General features: G+C 34.8%; 1 protein-coding gene across 1 annotated transcript in view; it reads left to right on the forward strand.

Annotated features, from left to right (window-relative positions):
* Window positions 1–21,949, forward strand: part of LOC306851237 (metabotropic glutamate receptor 5-like) — a gene marked incomplete at both ends in the record, with an annotated part of 56,780 nt that overhangs the window by 24,520 nt on the left and 10,311 nt on the right. Inside the window, one exon of the mRNA XM_079387399.1 lies at window positions 17,334–17,569. Coding sequence (XP_079243525.1) covers window positions 17,334–17,569 — 236 coding nt within the window. The remainder of the gene's footprint in view (window positions 1–17,333; window positions 17,570–21,949) is intronic.

Below are 21,949 nucleotides of genomic sequence, written 5' to 3' on the forward strand. Positions count from 1 at the left end.
CACCTTAGTAACAGCTTAGCAACACCCTAGCAACAACCCAAAATGCCTTATTAATGACCTACCAACCACACCCTTTTGCAACCTACCAGAACACCTTAGTAATGGCTTATCAGCCAGCCATAACACCTTAGCAACACCCTTGCAACCATCTAAGACAAATTAGTAACACCCTATGAACTAGCCAGAAAAGTAACGCCACAGCAGCTACCCAGAACACCTTATTAACACCCTAGCAACCACACAGAACACCTTACCACCACTCTAGCATCCAGCCAGTACACCTTAGTAACACATTAGCAACCATCTACAACACCAACCATGAACACCTTAGCAACACTCTAGCAAACACCAAGAACACCTTAGTAACGCTCTAGCAACCACACAGAACAGCTTAAGACCGCCCCAAGCAACCAGACAGAATATCTTAGTAGCACCCTAGCAACCAGCCAAAAGACCTTAGCAACCACCAATCACAAATCTATGAAAGATATATATATATCTTCTTTCATCATGGTCAGTATCTTTCTCAGATTTCTTGCACCTTATCAAATCCTAGCTCTTCTCCATTTATTATGGCATTGGGAACTCATAAACATGACTTTGTTTCCCGGCGGACTGATTTCCCGACTCCCGGAAATTGCGTGAAACCAGACAATCAGATTAGAGCTTGTCACTGGAGAAGCTCTTGCCATGTTTGTGTGCAGAACGTATCGGTCCAGCTCTTGGGTCAGACAGGTGGCAGTCCAGAAAAACGCGAGCAAATAGAGCAAACTTCATGATCATTAAGAGCCCTGACGTGTTTATGATGGGTTTCCTGTCTGCCTCCCTCTCAGGCAGGATGGGATGTTTGCGCGGTGGTCTGTGTTCCATGCGGAGGAGCTGTCAAGTCTTCGTCATCCTCCTCTTCCTCCCGGCAGGGCCGAGAGTGTGAGAGGAATATTTAACAGATGAAAGAGAGGGAAAGCAGAGAATTCTGGGCCAAAGTGAGGGAATGACAGAGCATGTATCGGAGATGTGTTTGCACTAATGTGTTTGATCAAATCAGTCAGAGAAAAGAAAAACAGATTTATAATTGGATGATTTTTCACCAAATGACTTTTAATATGCACAGAAATTAAAAACATGAATCACATCAATTACATACAATGAATTGCATGTATACATATTTGCTGAGAAAAGTCTCAAATGAAGATCATTTTAAAGATGTTCAAGCAAGAATTGTTAGTCTATGTTTATAAATCTGTTTATATATCTCAGATATATATATCTTGGATGTTAAGTAATTCCATTTCTATGGAATCCGACATGCATGCATTTTTTATCGTCTTGTTTTTTATTTATTCCTTATAATCACTCTAAATGAACTAAATTAACATGTTCAATTGGCATCCCAACTTTTAATTTGTAATGTGGTTGAATCTACTTAAAGGCCGACTTAAAAATGAAAAGTGTGTGTGTGTGTGTGTGTGTGTGTGTGCGCATGTGTGTAAATTCCCCTCTGCTAGACTACTGATCTAAGAGATGAAACACAGAGGATCAAAGCGTCTCAGAGCTCAAGGTCTGTCGTTTCTAGAGTGCACACACACACAACAGAACAAAACATCTGCTCAAGAATGCACATGCACTCATATGTATGTATGTATGTATGCATGCATACATACCCACATTATTTTTGGGATGTTAAAATACTTTCTCACATAGTGCATGATAAATCGGCCGAAAAAATTAGTCTGACATTACAGGAAGGTCCCGAGCCATATCTAGACACCAGAACATCACAGAGAATTGAGGGAGGTTTTGGAAGATACCACTTAGCAACCATTGCACCTTAGTAATGCCCTAGCAACCAACCAGAACACCTTACTAATGCCCTGGCAACCACCCAGAACACCTTATTAACACCTAGACATCAGCGCATCATTGAGGGAGGTTTTGTAAGGAATCACCTAGAAACCACCCAGAACACCTTATTAACACCTAGACATCAGCGCATCATTGAGGGAGGTTTTGTAAGGAATCACCTAGAAACCACCCAGAACACCTTAGCAATGCCCTAGTAACCACTCAGAACACCTTAGTAATGCCTTAGCAACCATCCAGAATACCTTTTTATTTACTACTGCGAATCTGCTCTGAATCAGTCTACATTGTATGAAGCGCTATATAGTCAGATGTCATTTGACTTGGCTTAATATCCTAGCAACCTTCCAGAACACCTTAGCAAAGCCCTAGCAACCAACTAGAAGCCCATCTTGATTATTACAATGAAGCAGCTTTGAATCAATATGTATTGAAAAAAGTGCTATATGCTTAAAAAGTCATTGGACTTGACTTAGCAATGCCCTAGCAACCACCCAGACCACCTTTGTAAAGCCTAGAAACCACAGCGACGCCTTAAAAACCACCCAGAACTCCTTAGTAATGTTCTTGAAATTGCCTAGAACACTAACACATTCAAAACAACCATAGCAATGCCCTAACAACCTCTCAAAATAACTTAGCAATGTCCTGACAACCACCTATGATACCTAAGCAACGCCCTAGCAACCACTCAGAACACCTTAGCATTGTAGAGACACTTTTTCTTTCCTGTGAAAAATATTGTTGATTGTATTATTCTGTCTAGTGCTGCTGTCGGCACAGAAAATGCACACTTTGTATTGGTTTAACAGCTCATTTCTGAGAGTTTGTCATGGGGCGTTCCTCACAGGTTTGGCACAGCCATTGTGGTTTGAACGCCTGCGTGTCAGCGTTAATGGACCCGTCTCTCTGAACTCTCCCCACAGTGATCTCTACAGCCCGTGTGACACTCATTATCCCTGCAGCTTTTACCCCACAGACACAGACCAAGCGATAACTGATTAATGACGCTTCAAGTGTGTGTGTTTGGCACGGTCAACAGAACTATTCTTTTTCGTTTCCCCATCCGTGCTGCACTCTGAGCTGGAGACGGAACGAAAACGGAACCAATACCCTTCCACGTTTTGTTGCCATAGCAACATAATTGTCACCCGTACCAACACCACCGCCTCCCGCCAGCCTCAGATTTAGTCAGAGAGGGATGTGAACAGGCTGAGAGAGAGTTTAAAGTCAGGCTTCTGGAATTACCATGAATATCTCGTTCTGCCTCCAGGATTCTCACTGATGAACTATACCACAAACTTTCACAGACGCAGGTACAGCTGCTCAGAGCTGCTCCACAGTTCCTAGAGTAAAACTGGAAGAAGAGAGGTTATTTCTCAAGCTGCTTGTAATCTAACACGACATAACATGACCTAATAGCAATATTCTACATTATATAAAACTCCCTTATTGAGATTGAAAAACCATATTGGTACCCCAGATAATATGCCCAGATAAATAATACAGGATAGATAGATCTGTATTATTTTAGTATTAATTACATAGTATACTTTTTAATATTTTAAATAGGTTTTATTGTTATTTACTAAGTTTTCATTTCATTAATTTTGTTTGAATTTTGTCACCAATTTGTCATTTTGGTCACACTTCATTTTAAGGTACAGCTCTCACCATTAACAAACCTTTAACTATATGACTTTTGCCTCAATAAACTAATTTGCTGCTTATTAATAGTTAGTAAGGTAGATGTTATGTTTAGGTATTGGGAAGGATTAGGGATGTAGAATATGGTCAGGCAGAATGTTTGCTTTGTAAGTACTAATAAACAGCCAATATATTAATAATAGGCATGCTAAAAAGCAACTAGTTAATAGTAAGAATTGGTCCCTATACTAAAGTGTTATTTATTTATTTATTCATTCATTCATTTGTAGTTATTTATTTTATTTAGTTTTAATCATTTTAGTACTTTAACCTAAACATTTGATTTCAGAACAGTTTTTAAATTAAAACGTCTGGAAGCGTTGAGTGATTGTTTGAGTGTCCACAGTCTCAAAAGTTTCCTGACCTGCCACTCAAAGTGACAGGAACATTTCAGTGTGAGAAACCCTGTGGGTCACTTGTGTGTGTACATGTCAGGAGTTTGGTGTGTGTGTGTGTGTTTCTGTCCTATGATTGCCAGCACCCTCTGGTAATCTGTCTGACAAACTTAACAATGTGTATGTGTGTGTGTGTGTGTGTGTGTGTGTATCCATCAGTCTCATGTGAATGGGAATGTTTTTCTGTCCTGTCAGGCTTCACTGTCTGTGTGTGTTTGTGTGCAGATGGACACAGCATGAGTTTTTGACCTCATGAATCTGATCTGCAGCAAGCCTAAAACACACACACATGCCACTTAGCCTGACATTTTTCAAGACCATACAATAAAAAGATGAACAGTGAGTGAGAGTATAACTCACTACAAAACTAAAAGCATATTTAAAGGGACAGTTCACCCCTAAATTAAATTGTCATTTATTGTCATTCCAAACTTGTATGACTTTCTTTCTTTTGTGGAACATAATATAAGATGTTCAGTTGAATGTTTATGCTGCTCTTTTTCATACAATGAAACTAAATGAGGACTGGGGCTGTCAAGCTCAAAAAATGGCTCAGAAAGCACTGGAAAAAAATTTAATAGGCACTATATGCTTTATTGTCTGAAGTTATAGAATAGTAGTATTGAAATGTAATTGTTATTTGCTGAAAATCTTCCTCTCTGTCATACTGTAGCTCTTCTTCATTTCATCTGTGCCAATTCAGTTGTGGTGTGTGAGCTGCATCTAATTTTTCAAAATGGCATTGTTTAGGAATTCACTCTGAATTAAAATAGAACTAAAATTACGAAATCGCTTATTGCAATTATCAAGACATGCACTAACCGTCTTCCTATGCTTGTGTGAGAAGTGCTTATTAACAAAAACCACTCCCTGTGCTTTTTCGTTAAAATAAATGAAGAAATTAGAACAGCCATAAATATTAGTTTTATCATTTTACAGTTGTAATGTTAACTAAAATTATTATTATATTGTTTCTTAAAAAAAACAAAATTCAGTAAAATTGCAATATTGTTTTAATAATATTGTTTAGTAATTTGTATGTTTTTATTTTGTAACATTATTGTTGTTATGGTTATAATAAGAATAATAATCATTTAAATATTAAATAATAATAAATTATTATTATTATTATTTTATATCAGTATAGTCTAATTACAAAATTTCAGTCAAATTGTGCAGCCATATAAACAAGTTGCAAACCTGTTTTTTTATCAAATATAAAATCGTAAACAATTTTTTATCAGAAAAAAACAGTTTGATTTCCGCCCCAAATCAAGTAGCCTTAGTGTTTTCTATCTCAACATTTCATGTGTGAGTTGAATCCAAGAATAAACGAGGTTTGACAGCTATTGTATTAGTTTTATAATACATTAATTATATTGTATATTGAGAATGTCTATATATACAGTATATATATATATATATATATATATATATATATATATATATATATATAATATTGTCTTGAGACATATAAACAATACTTCACATGGAAATCTGAACTCACATAAAACAAAATTGAGTGTCTATTTACACTAAGTGCAAATAGCCCACCTTGTTGGCAAAGGCTATTTACACTAACTCCGCCCACTAACGTGTGATTGGGTTAGTAATCATTAAAAAAATACGCTAATTCAGCATCAGTTTCAGGGGGGTAGATGGTAAGGCGCATGATTTTTGATGAGCCTTTTGCTGAACTTTTTTTTCTCCCTTTTCAAATCTCATATCGCATCAGAAAGGCATTTATATCAAAAAGTTATAATCAAAAAGTTGAAAATAAAAGTATCGGGCAGGGTTAGGGTAGGTGTAGGGAGGGCTTTAATGTCCCAATAAGGTGGCACCAATTTCATAATTTGAATTAAAACTATAATTTACACTCAATGCGTTATTATTGAATACTGTTTTATATTGTACTACAATACTGAGGTGCAGATAATTGCCACTATTTGCAATAAGTAGTATAAATACTTGCTATATATGTGGGCAGTCGTGGCCTAATGAATAGAGAGTTGGATTGGGATGACAATGGCAAGACAGATTTGAACTTCTCCAGTTTTTGGGTGATAATTTGTCACCAGCTTGTTGCTTGGTTACTAAAATCAAAGAATCAGAAACACACTGTATTTTTTTGTTTTGTTACGAGCATGAGTTTAGCCGAGCTCTCGGTCTGTACGTTCAGTGTTGTTTTAGCATGTGTGTTGTGTGAAGGACAGCTGTGGCCAGTGTTTCGACTGGCTGTAGTAATTGCGCTCTATTTTCAGCTCTCTCTGAACGCTTGAAGATTGCCCGTTATGGCCTGATGTAAACGAATGGAAAGACCACAGAAATCTCTCGTTCTCTATTTACTTTTCATCTCTTCTGACACCTTCGCAAACACTGTTTACCACAAACTCTTTCAAGCTGCGCTTATTCTGTTCTCCAAAGTCAACACGAGCTCAAAATGGACCCTATTTATCTTCTTAATGGATATTTCTGATCTTATTGGGAATTATTAAGTGGGGCATGTTAGAACAAGGACAAAATGTTTCCATTTTGCCAATAGTTATTACTTCAAATTTATTAAATGTCATGGCAATCGTGAATAATGTTTCGTTTAAAAAAGAACTCAGGAAGTCAAATGGGTTGCAAATGTCGTTTCATGTTGACTTTAACCTCTCGCTTTCTCTCTATGCTGGTTTTCTCTCATTTGGCACCCAATTAGCAGCCCATCCAAAGACGTCACTTCATCTACAGCCATCACAGCTTTTTATACATGACAGGAGAGCAGAGAGGATATGAGAGGAGATCTGGTCACAACACAATTCATTTGGAGGTCGTAACTGTCAGAGCGGAGACAGAGCTGATGGAGAGACGCTGGCACAAGCTGACGCTGTCCTCCTGTGACCCGTGTGTGTGTGTGTGTGTGATTTCTTTAACGTCCTCCGATCATCACCTCATGCTGATCAGCACATGTTTGCTGTAAAACCTTGGCGTGTTTTCCTTGTTGTCACGGCAGCAACACTAGCTAAACTCTCAGGTTCGATTCCAATCTTGAATCTTTAATATTCATGTACTCTGGCTTTCAAAAGTTTGGGTTGGTACATTTTTTTATGTGAAAGAAGTCTCTTCTGCTCACCAAAGCTGCCTTTATTTATATACAGTAAAAACAGCAATATTGTGAAATATCATTACAATTTCAAATAACTGTTTTCTAGTTGGCTATTTTTAAAACATTTAATTTATTTCTGTGATCAGATCTGAATTTTCAGCATCATTACTCCAGTCTTCTGTGTCACATGATCTTCAGAAATCATTCTAATATGCTGATTTGCTGCTCAAGAAACATTTCGGATTATTATCAATGTTGAACACAGTTGTGCTGCCCAATATTTTTTTTTGAAAACAGTGATTTTTCAGGTATTTGATGAATAGAACGTTCCAAAGAGCAGCATTTATTTGAAATAGAAAACTTTTGTAAGATTATAAATGTCTTTACTGTCACTTTTAATCTTTTGAATGAACATATACATTTCTCTGAAATAACCAGTAATATCTTACTCACCCCAAACTTTTGAACAGTAGTGTAGATTGGTTTAATCAGTGTTAGAGGGGTTCTTTATTGATCGGGGATTGGAGTATTGATCAGTATTGATGTGTAATGCTGGCATACTGAGAGAGAAAGGCGTAGGTTTCTGAGAAAGACCTAGAGGGAGACATTTAAAGCTGCACAGTGTTACACCATTGACTTATTTACAGTTGCCTCTTCATATTCAGTGGATATCCGAAAAAGTATTTTGACACTGAAAAATTATAATGAAAGTTCTGTCATCATTTTGTTCCAAACCCAAATGAGTTTCTTTGCTTGAGATGCAGTTGTTCCTCAGCTCATGTGTCATACTAAAGCTCTTTAGGAGAAATAAAACAGACAATAGATGTCCAACACCATAAAAGAAAATAAAAAAAATAGTTGTAAACCCAAATACATATACTCATTAAATTTTCAAATATGAGATATATTGAAATTTTAAGTAAAACCTATTAGAAATTGTAACGTTATATATTAACATATATATTTAGCACATACAATTTGTATATTTGTGTATGTATATCTATCCTAAAACCCGTCAGTACATGTTGATATTATATAAGTAAATATAAAAGATAGACATGTATTAAAGTTATTGCAAAAAATATATAAAAATGCATATTTTGTACATATGTTGTTTTAATAAAATTGCATAAAAAATATAGGGTATATATTGTTGACATATATGGTTGTTACATTTAATACCATATAAAATATCACCATCCAGATATTATTAACATGTACACATACAAATTTTACTATGGGGATTTTATATAGGCTATATTATAAACGCTTATCTTCATCTACCCATACGTATGTGAAAATTATATATTGTCTTATGGCAAAATCACTCTTGGCAATTATCACATTTCTATAAGGGAATAAAACAGAGATTATCTACATAGAAAATACTATTTATTTTTTATGTACTTAAAAATTTCATTAATTCAATGTGCAATTTTTTTTTTATTATTTGTGAAGTTTACTAGGGATTTCTGTGTGAAAATTCTTTCTACATAATTTTTTAGTGTCTAGGGCTATAAAACGAATGAGAAAATTTGATGGGAGTCTGACATTGCAGCCTTTGGTATCTTGGCAAATCTGAGCACAGTTTTAGACTGTTTCTAGTGATCGACTAATATATTTTTTTTATGACTGATGGCTGATATAAAGTCGATGTATAAGATATCACACTTTTTAAGTTAAAGATGGTAAAAACACGTGCATAACAATTAAATAACACAAGAGAGTAGGAGTGTGTGCTCAGGCTCAGGCAAGAAACGCTTCATACACATTGGCCAAACAAAAAGACGTATGCCTATTGGCTGATGGTGGTAAATAAAATATTGTCCGAAATATTGGCTGTATAACAGTTAACCACTGATTGATTCTCTTCTGAAATGCAAGAGGAGCCACACGAGATGTGGTCAAAGAGAAAATCTTCTTGGTTCATTACAATTCGGTAATCCAGTGATTGTTTCTCTTCTGAAATGCTAGATGATCACTTGAGATGTGGCAGAACAGAAGAACTTAAAATAAAATATATAAATCAATAAAAACTGCCAAAATAAATGAATACAAACTGCCAAATATCAGCTGATATATCGTCCATGGCTATATATTGGTTAACCACTAATTGTTCATCTTCTGAAGCAGAGCTACATGTGAGATTAGTCTGGCCATTTTCTCCGGAGAAATATATGAGAAGCAGGAGTCTTATGTAAAATCTTCATTTGCTCATTTAATCCCACTACTCCATAAACAATCAAGATATTAACAAGATCTCATTTGTGGTTTTTCTTCCCTATTGAGAGTGAAGCAGAGAGTGAATGTTGTAGAGTGTTTTCGGGAATGGTCTTTCTCGTGGAGCAGCGGATGATATTTTGGGGCGCAGCTGTGTGAAAGCAAGGATAGATATGATCCTTCGCAAATAAACGAGTCCAGACCGTATCCGTCTGCCTGTTCATTTCCTTTCCTGATGGCACTGATGGATATAAACAGAGGAAAAACTCAAACCCAATAAATACAGACTCGATCTAAACACGCGGGTAAACGGGTCAATCATGTTCACAGGTTGATGATGCTTATCTGCATTTATTAATAAATGTAAGATATTTAATCCCACCGTGACGAACAGGAAGCTCTTTATATACGCCCACTCACACAGAGGCTTGCATGTTGAAGAGCAGATGCCCACATGTGTGGTGCTTGAAGTGTGAGAGATCTGTTGTAAAGAGCCTTTCATAACACACACACACACACACACACACACACAGACAGAGAGACAAAGCTCTTTCACTAGACACAAGTCAGTCAAAAATTACATAAGTATGTGTGTCTCTTACAATTTTGAGTTTTTGTGAAAGAAATCCTTCAGTTCACTGTGTCATAAAACAGATCGTTTTGATTCTGGATGCTGATTGGTTAATCCTAACATAATTTATCTGTATATTTTATATAATATTTCTAAAATATTTTAGTTAAAAACTTGAAGTAATCATTGTGCTGTTGCTCTTCCCATCTATTAGTCATGATCATATTCTCTATAGAATTGTCTTTTGTAATTTATTGTTTAATTACTAATGACTTTTGATTTTGAATGACTCTTCTAAATTAATTGAATTTCACCCTTTGGTGACGAATTGCTTGATATGTTACTTTGCATAAAAGCATCTTGTAAAGGAATGCATATAAATGTAATGTAAATCCAGTGCCATGGTAAGCATTTCTTCTGCCTAAATACCTAATTCTGCCTAATTACCTGCCTAATTCTGGGTCTCGTACTGTATCGTGTATCTTGTCAGTGTGTGCACTTGCTTGGCCATTTGTAGTTGATAAACAGGAAAGTGGGTCCAGCTGAATTGAAATGATCATTTGTTGGTTTGGTATAATAAAGGTTATTATACCGCGGCAGCGGTCGCGGCAGTCGTCGTGTGAAGCCCTCTTAGTGTGAAGACCAAAGAGTGTAAAGACCATCGACTCTACCGTGCGACTCCACCGGGCAGGGACACCGGCAAGGGATAGTAGTAGCTTTTTATTTAATTTTTTCATTGATATGTTTATTATTGAAATGTTGTTGTTATATGCATGTGTTAATTTTATTTAATTTCTTTATTTTCTTAAATATGTGGGTAGATAGTATTTATAGAGTTGTAACTTTTTAGTTTTAGTTACTTTTTCTTATTTGTAAGTCGCTTTGGACAAAAGCGTCTGCTAAATGACAAAAGTAAAAGTAAAGTAAAGTAAATACTTGTTAGTAATTATTGTTAATATTCTAAATCTGCGGTAACTTAAAAAATCTGTTACATTTTTTACATTTTCTTTTGGAAGGTGATGCCATTCTAATTTATTCTAATTTTACATGAGCAATAACTAGTAATCATGGTGTTTTGTTGAAAGTATGGTCATAATGGGAAAAGCCACAGAACATTTAATATTACTTGCTTTCTTTTTCTGTTGTAGTGCACACAGTAGCTCCGCCCACACTGAAATTTCATTGGGCCAAAACTGAATATTTATTTGGATTATATGAATATTAATCATCATATATATTTAGTTTGGCTGTGATTTTGTTGTTTTGCACTATATATATATTAGGGATGTGCATCTCATGACTCAGGACAATACGATACGCATCGCGATGCATAGCCAACGATACGATACATAAAAAATTCATATGAAGCAGCTACCGATGCGATGCGATACAATTCACTCCTGTTACGATGCAGTGCGATCCGATTTTCGATTCGATTCGATTCCACACAATGCGAATCGATGCAATATGATGCAATGATGATCACTTTTAATGCCTCGAGGCCTGTTTCATAAAACAAGTTAACCAAATAAGCCAGGCTTATTTCAGTTAGTCTGATTCATTGTCAAATGATTGGGTTCCATAAAGCAAATTTAACATAGGCCTAGATCAAGCTTAGTCACTATGGCAACTTATACTGGGAAACTAACCTGGTCTATGGTAACCTGGTTTAATGACAGAACAGATAGCAGAACATTACGATCTACAATTGCTCTTTAAAGCATTAAAATAACTCAATTAAAAGTTAAAATCACTGAATTAAAATGAAAATAAAGAAAGAAAATGACTATTTTAACTGCTATAAGAAACACACATTAAGTCATTTGAGCTTAGTAATTAGTGCTCTACTAGCTTAAGTTTGATCATTTACCCATTACAACAGTCCCTTTACAGTTACTGCTATCATGAAAATACACTTATATGTAGGTTATATGCACTGAGGAAAACACATGGTCTCAAATGCATTAAGCAGCACAGATATATTCTCTGTTTGGCATGGTGGATCGATTTGATCCATGAGAGACATTAAGGGCTGCTTAAGAATAAGCTTGTACAAATGAGTGAGATTGTGTGAATTTATTTTGTCGATTATGGAACCGCTTTAGCCCCAATTGATCTGTTAGGTTATTTCAAGTCAGGGTTTGGACTTTAATCCACGTTTTTCCTCGGGTCTCCGTGGTGTTATGATGCGTCATATTCACGCAGCAGCGGTGATGAGGAGAAACAGTTTAGAGAGGAGAAATCAATACATATAAAATATTGGTCACTTTCTAAATAATAAAAGTATAGCGCATCCACTAGTAATTATATATGAATAAATCGGCATTTACCAATGCAAATATGTTAGAAATGATGCATTACGATATAAATGACAACTTGTAGCTGATGCACACGTTTTAAACCGATGCATCTCATCGTTAACCTTTTATACCGATGCACTGAGCGAATCGGGAATCTTCCCATCCCTAGTGTATATGTATATATATATATATATATATATATATATATATATATATATATATATATATATATACAATATGGTTTTTATTTAAATAAACTTGGTCTGTAAATACAGGTTTTATTTAAAAAAAAATTGTCCCATTTTAATGTGCCAATTTGTAGATGATTGTATATGTAGACGTTTTATAATTATTTTCATTGTCATTAGCGGTTTTGTGTAGTAATGCGTGTGGTTTGGAAATGACATCCTTTTGTTTTAAATTGAACATCCCAGAGTCTCTGAACGTGTGTGTGTGAGGCTCAGATGACATTAATCAGCATTATATTAGTGTTACATTAGTATTATAAGAATGTTTCTGCAGTGATGGGAGTTTGATTGATGAGGCGCGTCTCATTTTTAAACACCTGTTCAAACACGCCCAACGCATTAATAAAAACTGACATTATGGTCAGATTTATACACACACAATCGCTCTCTCTCTCTCTCTCTCTCTCAGACACAGCAAGCGCAGGTGCGACCTGTATGAGGCACTCCACGAGAAAAAGAGACATGAAGTCAAGAAACAGCAAATGTTGAAATGACCTTGTCTCTTCCGAAAGTCGCTGTCAGATTTATCAAACAACGATAGTTCTATCGCCTTGGCGATCTGTCTCCTCGTCTCCACGGAGACGGGCTTGTTCTAATGGAGAAGATGCTGAGAGTCTGAGAGAAAGATCAGCTGCTGGAAAGTTGAGATTCAGAGCTGAACGGAGAAAGACGAGGAGATTAAAACTTCCTCCCTTCGGGAAAACCTGACGGAGCTGTGATTAAAGATCCGAGCCCAGAACTGACCCTGTTTATGTTCTTTAAACACACTCGTAGTGTTGTTGTGTGGGATTCATTACTTCATACATCTCAGGACTCAGTAATCCGATGCAAATAAGAGTTCTTCTGAAGGAGTGCATTGTGGGAAGCTGTAACGGCTCTGGGACAGAAAGTGTTCGGTGGAGAGAGGAAGTTGGCACTGGAAGGGCGTTTGTGGCCCTCTGATGACGCCGGACACATTGTGCCAGTGTTCAGTTATCTCTGCTATGCAGCACTTGTTCCAGGTGAGAGCGTGTTTGCATGATGAACTGTGCTGTTGGTCAGCGATGGTTTAATCCTTCACCTTGGGATGTGACAGCGGCATGGGCTGCCCTCACTCTCTCTCTCTCTCTCTCTATCTTTGGGGTTTTAATAACTTTCTGTGTGAATCTGATGGGAATGGAAAAGGTTTCTGCTCTCACTCTCCTTTCCATTTACTTAATTAATATCAGTATATATTGATAGATCCCAAATATACTTGATTTAATAAAATAAATTTAAAAGTCAAAAGTCTCTCTCTCTCGCTCTCTCTCTCTCTCAGTTCAGTTCAATTCAAAGCTTTATTGGCATGACTATATAACATAGTACAATGTCTCTGTCTTTCTCTCTTATTACACATTTAAAGTCAGACTTCTGTTCCAATCTCCTGCTTTTAAGATATTTGTCTTTAGAAAAAGACTACAGTATTTGTATTTTTTATTGTTTTCATTTCTATTTTTGTCTTTTTTTAGTTTTAAACTTTTAATTTAGTATTTAGTGTTTTTGTTTTCAGTTTGTCTTGTTGATGTATTTTGTTTTCTCTTTACTCTATCATTGTATTATTTTTGTTTTAATTTAGCTTTCATGTATTTTTCAATTTACTTTAGTTGATAGTTTTCAATCTATGATCATTTCAGTTTAGTTTTGTTGTTTAATTTTTTTATTTATTAGTTTTCATTTGTATTTTAGTTTTTTATACTTTAAATACTATTATATTTTATTTTACTTTTACAGTTTTATCTTTAGATTTAGAATTGATTTTGTTTTCATTTTGGCATTTTAATTTAGGCTTTACGCTGTCATTGTTTTATTATTTTTATAAATTAGCTTTAATTTGTTTTGTTTTTTCAGTTTACTGTAGTTGATCATTTTCACTCTATTATTGCTTCAGTTTGGTTGTATGGCATTTTGTATTTTTTATTTTTTTATTTATATACTTGTTTTTGTTTTAGTGTTTTAAAGCCGCTAATAATAAAGTTAATATATTAACATCATTTAACAGTATTATATTTCTCAGCACAGCTCTTGCATGTTAAATTAAATGAGCTGTAAAGGGATCAAGCTCTATTCTTAGCCGTGTTTCATTATTAATAATTATTTTATTGTATTTGTATTTTATTTTTTTATTTAATTTAATGTTATTTTTATTTGTTTTTATTTTATTATATTTATTGTTATTATTTATTTTATTTATAATCTTTTTTTATTTTATGTTTTACACTTGGAGTAAGTAAATTACATTTAGAGTCAGTTTAATTTGCAATTTTTCCCAGTTATGTTAGATTTGTTTTTATTTCAGTGATGTTTTCATTTAGGTTCAGTTTTAGTTTTCTTTAACGTCAATAACACTGCCAATAATCTGACATCTCTAGAGTTTCAGACAATATCTCAGGAAATGTTGCAATCAAAAGTCAGAGATCTCAATATAAACTAAATTACGTTTTTGCATTTATTTTTTTATTTATCCTAATGTAATTTAGGAGAAACATCTAAGCTGATACTATAACGAAGCATTACTTTAAGCCTTCAACACACAAACACACACTATATAATTTTCAGTAGAGTTCCTCGGAATCCCCCATAAGCACCTACTCCAATGCTGTCGCCATGGCTACAGTCTCAGCCAATCACGTCGCAGCCAGCTGTGAGGTCATCAGTCCCTCCACACAAGCACACAGGGTGTCAGATGAGTTTGCCCACAATGATGCCATCTGCACCCTGAGAGAAAGTGTTTGTGTGTGTGTGTGTGTGTGTGTGCGCACACACGCTCGTTTGCACTGGTTTCATTACTGAGGTGACTGTCCTTCTCTGTCCCGACTGAAGTGTGTGTCATGATTTGATATGTGTGTTTTGTATTAAGTTTAACCCTGGGTTGATTTCTGCAGCTGACCTGTCGGCAAGGATGTAATTGAGTTAGCAAACACACACACATTCGCGCACGGGCTCTGTTACAAACCCTTGTAAGCCGCCTACCTACTTGGTTGGTGCTTGAGATGCTGCCTATAAAGAGCAATACAAGTAAGCTGCCTAAAACGTTACAATTCAGTTCTGATGCTGATTAGGATTTGGCTACAAAATCATACATGCACAAACTTTTAAATATGTGCAACTTTGATGCTATATATAAAACATATGAACTCATAAATCACCTCTATTCAGTTTTATTGTGTGGTTTAATGCAAGAAATAATTAAATGCTGTTTGATTGTGTCTCACACACACATACACAAAAATGTATTACAAATTTATATTAAAATTTTTAATTATTGAAAATTATTAAATAAAAATAATATTTAAACAAAAATGTCTGTATTTTTATGGAAATTATAATTATTAATGTTTTATATTTATTTAGTTTTTTATCATTTTATATTATTATTATTCAATAATTTGAAATTATTTCCATTTTATTGAATTTTGTTAAATATAATAAATTCATTTGACATTTTAAGCAAAATAACTATTATAATATTATTAAATGTTTTTTTTTATTATTATTTGTTTGATTTGTAATAATTTGTATTTTTTAATTAACTTTGGATTTATTATATTTGTTGTTAGGATCTTTCGGATTTGGTTACAAAATCGCACACGCACAAACTTTTAATGACTAAATCTGTGCAACTGACATTTTATATAAAATATGAACTCATAAATCAATCCTAGTTTAAATGTGCGATTTAGTGATTAGATATCATAGAAGAAATGATTCAATTCCATATGATATGTATGATTCAGTCTCTCACACATATACACTTACATTCAGATGCATGTGAGATTTTCACATGAACAATTATCAGTCTTAAAAATATGCCTCTAGTTGTCATGGTTACTGGGGAAACTGGCAGGGCAGGCAGAGAAAAATAATGAGTCATTTGTGTGCGGGTGTTCATTTAATTGGCAATTTGTATCTACTTTGTATCAAAACTATTTAATTTGTTCAAATGTATCAGTTGCTGTGCGTTACAGGAAGGCTTCATGTGGCTGAACCGAATGTTTCAGCTTGAGGCTGCCAAAATCTCTCTCTCTCACACACACACACACACACATGCACACACACATGCACACACACACACACACACACACACACACACACACACACACGCACAGGCTCTTTTCCAAAACAGTCTTGCTGTCTGCTGCCTACACAGGGAACCACTTTCTAAGGCAACACCCTAAATGTTATGCAGCCTCATAAGTGAGTGATTTGGAACGTTCTGCCTAGGCAGCAACAAACAGCTCTTCATGTGAACAGCGTTAATTTCTATAGACTTAACTGATATCATGTTGCTAATAAGAAATTATTCCATTTTATTCTTTTTTTATTTGTTGCTTATTATACGAAGGTATTTATTTAGTTTTTATTATATTATTATTTAGTTCATTTGTAATCACTTTTATTTTATTTTAATTCACACTTGGTTTCAGTAAATCATTTATAAATGCATTTATAATCAACATTTTTCACTTTATCTGTTATGTTGGATGGTTGTTTCCCACTGAAATTGTCTACAAAGGATGCAGGTGATGCTGTCTTAAGCATATAAATATTATTATATTTTATTTTGTATTATATTATTATTTATTAGATTTTTTTATTATTTTTATTCTACTTTAAATAGTTTGGAATAATATATATTTAAATACAAAAATTTATATTAGAATTTTTTATTTATATATTTTTAAACAAAAACATGTCTATTATTACTGAAATTTTATATAATGTTTATTTTATTTTTATTATACTTTATTTATTTATTTGTAAATCATTCATCATATTCATCATTATATACACTTATATATGATAATCAATATTTATTTGTCATGTTGGATGGATTTTTCCCACTGAACGTGTTGCAGTGCATTCTGTGATTTCCCTCTGTGGTTCTGCCTTATGGCTTCATACACTAATTCGTTCTCTCCTTTGCAGTGATGGCTGGGCGGACCGTTATGACGTCACTGACGGGTACGTGCGCGAGGCCGCCGGCGGGATCACCATAAAGCTGCAGTCTGCAGACGTCAAATGGTTCGACGATTATTACCTGAAACTGCGTCCCGAAAACAACCCACGAAACCCCTGGTTCCCCGAGTTCTGGCAGCACCGCTTCCACTGCCGGCTGAAGGGACACCCGCAGGAGAACAGCAGATACAACCGCACCTGTGGCAGTGAGTTTCCACAACGTTACTCAGTCTGAGTCTGTGTCCTCATGTGCTCCCACAGTGACGTTTAGCGTCTGAGAAGAAAAGAAAAGCAAATCCTGTCTCTCGCAGACAGAAACACATGATTGCCTTCTTTCATCCAGACTTTCTCTTCAGATATCACACCTTCCATTAGTCTCGCTGTCTTTCATTGGCTCCATTTATCTGAGCTCTGCTTGAGTTCAAAGAAACTTTTTCAAATGTTCCCATTTAAAAAAAAAAAACACACACAGACGAAAAGAAAAGAACAGCCAGTTTCGCTCTGAAACGGGAATCAGAGCTGTATAAACCAGCACGAGCAGACAGACAGAGAGCAACAGTTCGGACAGAGATGCTGCTTTAATGCCAGTTCAAAAGAATTTGTCAATCAGATCGAGCACTTCTGAATGAAATCAAATTTGCTGTGAAAACAAGACTTTCAAGTGCAGTGCGTAAGAGCAGTTTCCTCTTTGTCCAGCATCGTAGTTCTAATATTATGAGCAATAAAATACCGTGGTACTCTTTTAATATTTTTCTACTCTTTGTGAAGTTGTTTTTTGTTTCCTCTCTACCATTTCTTTTCATTTGCAAAACAGTTTTGGAAAAATAAGGTATGTGTAAATTGGGTAATATATTCTATATTATTAATATACCAGCTTGACTAACAACACCAAACTGTTGTGTTAAATCAGGTGCTTTAATGTTTCTAATGTTCTGATCAAACAATCTGGAAAATATATGTATAATCTGAGTATTTATATTATAGCAATTTTATTATTGATACTGTAGGCAAACACAACTAGAAGCACCAAAATTGACTAGATTTACTGACTGCAGAAATAGTTTGTTTTATGAATTTTCCTGGTGTTTTTGTCAGTGTATAACAGAAAATATAAAAAGACATCACAATAAAAAAAACAAGTCTACAATTAAATATTTTGCCTTAAAAAAGTATATGTTCTTCATAATAACTACTCTTTTGCTTTGAATTAATGTTTTTGTATTTGGGGAAATAAATATTAAATATTGAACCAATCCATGAATATAATTTGAGGGGGAAACAATTGTAAGAAGAATAAATTTAACAAATTATTGTATTTTCTTAAAAGTTAGTCCAAAGTATCATGTTTTTCAGTATATATTGCAATTTATTTTAGTATTATTGAGATAACACCATAGATTTTATTAATATTTTAAATTATCTTTTATTTTTACATTTCCTCTTTTAATTTTAGTTATATATGTTTTGGTGTGTGTGTGTGTGTGTGTGTGTGTGTAATTTTGTATCAGTGTCTATACATTTGTGTTCAGTTTTATTTTAGTTATCAAGTTAAACTAAATGAACACGAGAAATTATATATATATATATATGGGTAGTTGATGTTTCAATGTGTCCCTGGGCAGGAGAGTACCAAAATTAATTATATAACAAAAACATTAGTATAATACCATATACAGTAAATCCCCCCCCCCCCCCCCCTCAATTAAAAAAAAAAGATAAATAGTGTAATCCCCCACATAAAAACTACAATCCAAATTTCTACAAAATTTCCCTAGAAATACTACAAAACATCACCCTTCAAAAAGTTATAAGAATGTACAACTCACCAAAGTTATATAGTCATTCAAGATACAGAAATGCTCAGTGGTCACACATCTCATCTTTAACCATATCTTCAATTGCTTAAACTGTACTAAGGTGGATCACTGTCTAATATTAATTGGTAAATTATTCCAGTGATTATTAACAGCTCTTACAGAAAAAGCTGAACGATCAAAATCAGTAACTCTAAAATTCACTGCACAATCACCTCCTGATGAGGCTCTAGTTTGTCTTATATTTTCAGTACAAGAGAAAACTAATTCTTTCAAGGGTGAAGGTTATTAACAATTTTGTACATTAAACAACAATTGTAAAACACAACAAAATTGTCAAAAGTAAAAAATTTTACTTAGTGATAATTAAACAGTTGTTATTAACAGTTACACCATCAAACACATGATGTCTGTTGGGTTTCTTGTCAAATACTTTTAAAGCACTTTTATGCAAATTATATAATGGTCTAAGAGTAGATTTTGAAGTAATACAAGTAGAAAAATTTTGAAAAATCAAAGAATTCAAAAAGACTCTTTAAGCTTCGATTGAAAGTTGACTTTGTATAAATTAAAAATTTCTAAGCTGATATATATATATTCAAGTTAACATTAATTTGACTTCAAGTAATAAAATCGAATATTATTTCAGATTTTCTGATTCCAAACCCTCTACACTGATTCGCTCTCGCCCCTTAAATTCACACTCTGTTTTTCATTTCTGTCAAGCTTTTACTGCCTCAAATTAGCCTTTTAACACTAGCAAACAATCTGACTTCTCCATAGAGGAGTTACTGTTTTTAACAGCTCCTGTAGAGATATTTAAAATTCTGTAGCTCTGATTAGAGTTAGAAAGCATAAACCTCTTTACCATGGTTAAATGAAGAATTAAGAAACGTAAAGAAACTATGCAGGAGGGCAGACCAGAGGTGGAAAATGGATAAACTTAGTGTTTCCCTTGCCTCTTTAAAAACAATCTGATGTCCACTTATCAATGTAAAGTTTTGAATTCGTTCGCTAGATCCTTGGACTTTCCAGGAGTTTATGGTTTAAAATGATGTGACTGCAAAAGCCTGCTTCTTTTCATTTTAAGATATGATTTTCATTATAAAGTACTGATTCAAATTAGTAATCAATAATTAATTATTACTCTCCGCGCGCCTCCCCTCGCGCACCACACAATGAAGTGCTTCTTCAATTCAGCGTTCAAGTTCAGATATGAACGCTGCTTGCGTTCATTCACGTGATTGGTCGAGATGAGCCGGTGATCCCGCCTGGGTAGTGTGATTTACATAGTTTCTATATCATTTCTAATCATGTATGGGATCATATAGCCTAATCACCCAGACCCTGATGATTTTACTCTGAGTACCTGCAACATGTCAGAAGTGACATGAAAAAGTGCAGGTACTCTAAAGGCTAAAATATAGAAGTGCGTACCGGCCCACTTCAAGCACTGCTTTTATAACAAAATAGTGGAGATTAGGCAGCAGTTTAACACTGATTTCAGAGATCGTGATGTTGATTCTTGTCCACCTTCAACATTAACCCATTTTAATTTCACATGGTTGGTTCAGATATTTTGGCTATTAATTGTTCTTTGTCTTCTGGCATTTTCCTTCATGTTTTAAACATGCCATTATTCATCCGTTATTAAAGAAGGCCTCTCTAGACCCATGAATAATAATTTAATCTTTGAAAAATTTCAGTATGGTTTCCGCTCCCAACATAGCACTGAAACTGCTCTGGTTAAGGTCACTAATGACCTATTGCTTGCAGCCGATGCTGGCTTGTATTCTATTTTAATTCTTCTTGATCTCAGTTCAGCCTTTGACACAGTAGACCACAATGTCTTGATCAACCATCTAAAGACTTATGTTGGTATCAGAGATGTAGCTCTGGATTGGTTTATTTCATATTTGTCGAACAGTTCCTTTTCTGTAGCGCTTGGAAATGCCTCCTCTTCTCGTGCTCCTTTATTTTGTGGGGTCCCTCAGGGTTCTATTTTGGGTCCCCTTTTGTTTACGATCTACGTTACCCCTGGGTCAAATTATGCATAGTTATCACATTGAGTTCCACTGCTATGCAGATGCTACGCAATTTTTATGTCCCGATAAAGCTTGGTATTATTGATATATCCCATGGTATGTCCTGCTTCATAGAGATAAAAAATTGGATGTCGAAAAAATTTCTGCAGTTGAACGATTCCAAATAGTATCATCATTAATAATATCTCCTCTAGCCTGGGTGCCTTATCTAATAATGTTCGAAAAGAGCCCCGCAACTTAGGTGTAATTTTTTATTCAGAACTGTCATTTGATGCTCAGGTGACCAAAATGGTGCCGTCTTGTTTTGCACAACTGAGGCAACTAACAAAGATAAAGTAATTTCTTTCTTTTGCAGATTTAGCAAAGGTCATTCATGCTTTTATCTCCACCAGACTTGATTATTGTAACGCACTTTATTCTGGTATTATCAGGTGAAATCTCCAAAGATTTCAGCTGATTCAAAATGCTGCTGCTAGGCTTTTAACAGGTACTACGAAAAGTGATCACATCACACCGATTCTTGCTGCTCTTCACTGGTTGCCTGTGAGTTATAGAATTGATTTTAAGTTTTTAGGCTTGAAGGGTCAAGCTCCTGCCTATATTTGTGATTTATTAACTCCTTATCAGCCTGAACTCTGCACTGTAAGCACTGTATCCTCTTTTAAGTCTCTTCTTAAGACTCACTTTTATGGCTTTATCTTAATCTTGATGGTATTTTTGTATTTTA

Source organism: Barbus barbus (genome assembly GCF_936440315.1).
Source record: "Barbus barbus genome assembly, chromosome: 31".
NCBI classification, from domain to species: domain Eukaryota; kingdom Metazoa; phylum Chordata; class Actinopteri; order Cypriniformes; family Cyprinidae; genus Barbus; species Barbus barbus.